At 38.5% G+C, this 6,722-nt stretch overlaps 1 protein-coding gene across 1 annotated transcript in view; it reads right to left on the reverse strand.

Annotated features, from left to right (window-relative positions):
* LOC101991243 (C-type lectin domain family 2 member D11-like) overlaps positions 1-5,541 on the reverse strand; it is a 14,220-nt gene extending 8,679 nt beyond the window's left edge. Inside the window, exon 1 of the mRNA XM_005369220.3 lies at positions 4,611-5,541. Coding sequence (XP_005369277.1) covers positions 4,611-4,755 — 145 coding nt within the window. The 5' untranslated portion in view covers positions 4,756-5,541. The remainder of the gene's footprint in view (positions 1-4,610) is intronic.
* Positions 5,542-6,722: the final 1,181 nt, after the last annotated feature.

Consider the following 6,722-nt stretch of genomic DNA (forward strand, 5'->3'; position numbering starts at 1 on the left):
TAAAAAAATAAAAATCACATCTGGAATCAAGCCAAATATTCTCTAGCTTTGACAATGTAAATCAATATTACTGAGCACTGTGGATGGGGCATTCTAAAGGAAAACTTGGAGCATATGCTTGTGCCTGAACCTTACTGTGCACAAGTGTTCCTTAGGCTTAGATCCTCCATGGCTCTAGAGTAGTGAGCTCTGAGCCAGTTGTCTTGCAGCCAATCTTGAGAATCTGATAACAAAGCTGGGGTTTATTTATGTCTCTCCAAACATCACTAAATTGTTTCTGCTTTAGCTAATCTAATCTACCAGTGTTCCTGTTGGCTTTCTTAAACTTCTGCAAAATAAAAGCTAATGTATTTCAAGCTGCTTTCAAAGTTCTAATTTAAGAATTGTTTGTGGGGCTGGAGAGATGGCTCAGTGGTTAGGAGCTTTGCCTGCTCTTCCGGAGGTCCTGAGTTCAGTTCCCAGCGACCACATGGTGGCTCACAACCATCTGTGGTGGGGTCTGGTGCCCTCTCCTGGCCTGCGGGGATACAGACAGAACGTTGTATACATAATAAATAGATAAATATTAAAAAAAAAAGAATTGTTTGTGGATCAGTGGTGCTTGGAACATAACTCTGAGGTCAACTGTTTATTCTTGACACACAAGTAACACATATGGATGGCTACCAGTCTGTAGGATCCATGGGAACAGCAAATGTCTGAAAAAAACAAATATCAGGAAGGAGTGTCTGGAAAGAATCTGCAATGTGCCTCAGAGGAATTTGAGTGGAGTTATAAATCTTTATTTCACTGTGATGGAGACGTGAGCATATGTCTGACATGAGAATACATGTCCAAGTCTTAAGAGGACTGATGCTTAAATTAACAAGAAAGACATTGCTTAGGATTAGAGGATTGTAAGCATTATATAATGTCCTTTGGATTTTGACTACCTACAAAACTCTCATTATTCATATTTTGTTGTTCATATTAGATAAAAATCTGTCTATGTGTTTCTTTAATTGGTTAATGAATAAACATGTTTTGGCCAGAGGCTTTACAGACTAGAGCTAGGAGGGAAAATTAAACTGAGTGCTGGAAGAAAGAAGGTAGAGTTGCAAGACTCATGTAGACTTCTGTTGCAGGAGACAGATGCAACAGAATCTTGCTAGTAAACCATAGCCATGTGGCGATATACAGATTAATAGAAATGGGTTAATTTAAGATGTAAGAGCTAGCCAGTAAGAAACTAGAGTTAGTAGTGCAAGCAGTAATTTAAACAATAAAGTTTCTGCATGATTATTTCAGAGTCTGGACAGCCAGGAAGCAAAGAAGTGGCCTCCACCAACAAAAAATATCTTTAGAAACTCAATTATCATTATTTCTATTTTTTTTCTTTCTACTAAGGTGATACTCAAGGTGTTCTTTAATCTCTCCCAATAAAAACCCATTTGTTTCACTGGTCTTCTGAAGGTCAGTTCATCTATAAGTCATTTTTCATCTTTTCTTTTCTTCTCTTCTCTTCTATTTTTTAACATTTGAAAACAAGGCATTTATTATTGGGAATTGCAAGTCTATACAAAAATAAAGAAAAATATGTTAAATCCTCATGTACTCACTGCCAACACTGGTCTGCATGTGAGAAGTCAATTTTCATCAGTTTTCTATTCCTGTTGTCACCCCCATCCCCAAGATAACTTCTTTAAAAAAACTATCAGATTTCTAAACACCTTCACACTTGAAATGTCTACACTTACTTATGATTGTTGAGTTTAGAATTGTACTGAAAATTCTCCCAAATTTTGAATTAATAGTCCATTCTCCTAGCCATTCCATCTAACTGTCAAGCAGTGTTATTCCCTCTGTGCCTGATTAATTTTACTCAGCATGTCACTCAGGTTTATGCATGTTGTCATCTCATCTTCTCATTTGTATATGACACAGTTTTCCCCATTTATTCACTGATAGATGAAGGTGGATTCCATGGACTGGTTATTATGAACAATGTCACAATACATACATGGGAATTAATATCTCTTACAGGTCTTGGGAGAGTAAAGAGGAAAAGGGGCAATATTTGCTACAAAGAGGTATTAGCTCTGCCATCAAAGGCACAGTAGGATAGAGTTCACAATAATGTATAGTGTTCCTAAAAATAGCTGAGGGAGTTTTTAATGTAGTCACCTTAATGAAACAATAAAATTGTGTGCTAAGTGTAAAATATCAATTAAAAAAAAAAAGGAAGACAGAAAAGAAAAAAAGAACCAAACTATAAAGTTTGGGATTGTGTTAAAGAACAATACGTGATATGTCTTCTAGTAGAGATTTCAAGCATCTAATCACCCAGATTTCAATAGGACTTTACACCAGACATTTCATATACATTATCAACAGCAAGATTTACTGATAGTCGTTCATGTTTACAGTTGAATAAAATCTAATACTGTCTGTTTCATCTTGGTACATAAATGGTGTAACTTTTTCCTTTCACTGGGTTCAAACAGGATTTCATACCAGACATTTCATATATGATATCATCAGCAAGATTTATTGGTCATCCTCTGTATTTACAGTGGTATAAAATGATACCACTTGTTTCATTTTGATACATAAATGGCAATTTTTTGTCCATTTTCTCATACTGTATATACATGCATCTCCTTCTAATACCTAATGCCTCCCATAGCACAGTTGTAGCATAGCTTTCGTGTCATCTTAGGAAACAATATTAGAAATGATCTCTCAAAAAACAAAGAAATGAAACATTGCTGATCTGGTATTTAATTTATTTTTTTAAAAGTGGCAGGAATCTTTAATCCCAGCACTCAGGAGGCAGAAACAGGTAGTCAGATACCTGCATTTAAGACCAGCCTGGTCTATAAAAGTGAGTTCCAGTACAGCCAGGGCTACACTGGGAAATATTAAGAATATTTCTTAGATGAGCCTCTCCATGGAAGCAAATAAGTCCAATCAGACCAAATCAGACCAAATAATAAACGTTCTCATTTAATGCAATGCTCCCGAGTGGCACCAAGAAAGCTTGGTGAGGGGAGAGAGAGAGAAGTGGAGACCACTTGTACAGTCTCTAGGGGGCAATTTAAGTAGCCTGAGGGCGTGGTCTTGACCTTCCCTGGGGAGTAGTTATCCTTTGGCAGGCCTTCTTGACACGCCCTGGGGAGGGGTAATTCTTGGCAGAGGGCTTTCTCAGAGGTGGAGTTTGGACTAAGGCAACTCCCAGGGGATGGAGCTTGAAATGGAGTTTCTGCCCAGTATTTCAAAATGGGTGCCAGGGGCTGGGATGAGGCCCCCGATTATAATTTTCCAGAGTCTTTGAATAAAGGGGTGTTAGGGAGCTAGGAAGCTTTTGACCAAACAAGAAACCCTGTCTTGAAAAACAAAACAAAGCACAACAAAACAAAAAGCCTGCTTCACTCACAGAACCAGCTATGGTTTCAAATGAGAGACAAGAGACAAGTTACAAGCTGCGGAATGCCTCCGGTTACACAACATTCACCTTTGGACAGAGTCACCACATTTGTAACAGGTGTGTTCCTATTGGGTAAGTATTTATTTTCAAAGTCAACCTTGCTGGGGCAAAGGAAACAGGAGTTATCAGTCAGTTGGAATAAAGTATGAGACTGTCTCAAAGAATTAGTCAATCAGCAACAGACAGAAACAACAGCAGCAACAAGAACAAAATAATAATAATAATAATAATAATAATAATAATAATAATAATAATAATAATGTTTCAGTTAGGAGAATACTCGGCTTAAGTGATAGGTGTTAATATTTTGTCATTAATTTTAAATTTTGGTAAATAATAGTCTTGTTTTGCCAAAATCCAGTATCTTTTCCTAAATGAAAAAAATTAAGGTGAAGGGACAGGGATGAAGAAAAAAAAGATAAAGGAGTGAAATATAATGAAGCATAGACATTTTCAAAATGCAAGAAACACAAATTCGCTTTCTTTCTGAAGACTAAAGTAGAAAACCCATTATATTCCCTAGTATAATTTACTAGAAACTTAAAATGCGGAAGATTTGTTCCTATGTGGAGTCAGCCTGGACCCCAGGCCTCCAGCCTTCTCCTTACATCCTTTTCCATCACAATAGATCTGCAAAGCAAAAGCTTCAGTTTCCCAGGCACCTCCTGTCACTGTGCAGAATGCAAAGCTGTTGTTTGAATTTGCCCTTGCTGTGGGACTTAAAGAGCAAACATTTTCCACACGGACTTGGTGTGATTCACCAGAGTGTAATTTACCAGATCCCTGGGGAAAGAGTGGACTAGCAAGCTAAGAACACAGAACAACAACAAAAAAAAAAAAAAGAAAAAGAAAAAAGAAAAGAAAAGAAAAGCCTTCACTAAGGCTTTTGTATAGCAATTCACTGTTCATTTCTCTTGTGTGAGAACTATTTAAGTGTTAAATATTATATGCTCCAATAGAATAACTAATGTAAAAACCTCTTAGCTAACTAAACTCCTGTCTGCGTTTTCTGGTTCTGCAGAAACCCACTGTGGCAGGCTCACAGTCCTGAGGTTCAGCTCCTCTGCCTTCTGCTTCTATTCCCGTCCCTGACAAGCAGCTCTCTGCTCTTGTAGGTACATTCGAATATGCATTAAATACATACCGATCTCGCCTTCCTGCAGTCTGTCTGTGGTACTGAGCATGCCCAGAAAAGCCTCTGCAGGCTCTGCAGCACTCATCTCAGAGCTGACAGGCTGAGTTTCAGCTACAACAAGAAACTGAAAACGTTGAGAGGGAAGAAATGCCATTTATGCTTGGGGCGGTTCCACTCCGTCTGTGTCGTCAGCAAACTTCATGCCTTGGCTTTTAGACAAAGGGCGGTGATCCTTTGGAGTGGTGAGCCCCATATTGCTGCAGCTATGAAGTTTGAGGAAATCATTAAAGAAGCAGGCACCAGAGCCAGGTCAGAGGATTCTGTGTGCTAAAGATCCAGAGACTGAATGTATGGGAGACAAGAGTCAGAATGGAGAGAGCTGGAGACACACTGTCCACAGTCAATGAACACATTTCTCTCCTCTCCGGGAATAAGAGATCTTTTTTTCTGGAGGCAATTATGAGTCATTCAGGCTGTCTCAAATGACAGTTTCTGATATGGAAATGTTTGATTGGTGGTGTGGGGACAGAAGGACACATCCCACTGCCACCTTCACCAGTCCAAGAAATGACTCTAGATCAGTGGTTCTCAATCTTCTTAATGCTGTCCCCCATTAAGACAGCTCATCATACTGCGGTGACAGCCAATGATAAATTTATTTCATTACTACTGTAGTATTGCTATTGCTCTGAATCAGAATGTAAATATTGCTATGCAGGATGTCTGATATGTGACCCCTGTGATATGGACATTCAATCCCCTCCTGCCAAAGAAGTCACAACTTACAGGCTGAAACTCATTTCTCTAGATTTTCAGGGACCTTTGACTCAGGCCAAACCAAGATTCATAGCTTTGATGCCAAGAAGAATTACGGGGATAGACAGTTTATGAAACAGAGTTGGAGTTTTTCTAAAATTATAATTTTAATTATATGTGTGTGGGTATGCCTTTCTGTGGGTCTGTGTCTGTGAGTACAGCTGCCTACAGAGGTCAGAAGCGCATGTCAGATTGTTCCAGAGCTGGAATCACAGGCTTGAAAAGTTTGGATTTATAATGCAGGTGCTCCAGAGATACAGCAAAGGAATATCATCATCCTAAAAACAAAAATCAAAAACCAAGCAACAAATTTGCATTGTTTTCATCATTTAGAACATATGCCAAGGAAAATTGTAAACATCTCAGAAAATTTTTAAAATACTAGAATAAAATATTTGGGTGATGGGTACAGTGGCATATGACCCTGACCCCAGAACTAGGGAGGCTGTGATAGATGGATCTCTATGAGTCCTAGGCTAGCCTGGTCTACAGAGGGAGCTTAAGGCCAGCCAAGGCTAAGTTAAAAAGTACTCCAAACTTAGGGGCCGGAGAGATGACTCAGTGGTTAACAGCACTGGCTGCTCTTAGAGAGGACTCAAGTTCAATTCCCAGAACCCAGCTCAAGCTTTTTAACTCCAGTTCCAGGGGATCTGATACCCTCACACCAATGCATAAAAAGAAATCAGTTAAAATAAGTGTTTTTTAAAAAGTACTACAAATTTAATATATTAATTATATAAAACATGCCAATAACATGGAACCAATATAGTAATATAGCATTATATATAAACATATTATATATACTACTAGTATGAGTTAATAGATATGTAGTCAGAGAGGCTTTGAATTCAGGTATTTGGGGCACTCAACTATCAATGTAGTTGGAGATGAGTGTCACCCAGATTTTCTTATGTCCAGGTATGCTGCAGGATATTTGTTTATACTACATGAAAATATGTCTGTTTAGCCTCACCTGCCTGAGACACCTGATTGATTTAATAGAAATCTGAATGGCCAATAGCTAGTCAGGAGAGGATAGGCAGGGTTTCTGGGAATAGAGAGGAACTCTGGGAGTAAGAAAGGAGGAGATGCCAGTGAGACACAGAGGGAGTTGGACATACAGAATGGACAAGAAGTAAAAAGCCACATTGCAGAATGAAGACTAATAGAAATGGGATAAGTTATAAGAGCTATTTGGGAACAAGCCTAAGCTAAAGGCTAAACTCTCATAATTAATAATGTCTCCATGTCATTATTGGGAGATGGCAGTCCCTCAGAAAAAGTCTGACAGGAAAGTCTTGTTAT

Source organism: Microtus ochrogaster, unplaced genomic scaffold, assembly GCF_000317375.1.
Source record: "Microtus ochrogaster isolate Prairie Vole_2 unplaced genomic scaffold, MicOch1.0 UNK46, whole genome shotgun sequence".
Lineage (NCBI taxonomy): Eukaryota > Metazoa > Chordata > Mammalia > Rodentia > Cricetidae > Microtus > Microtus ochrogaster.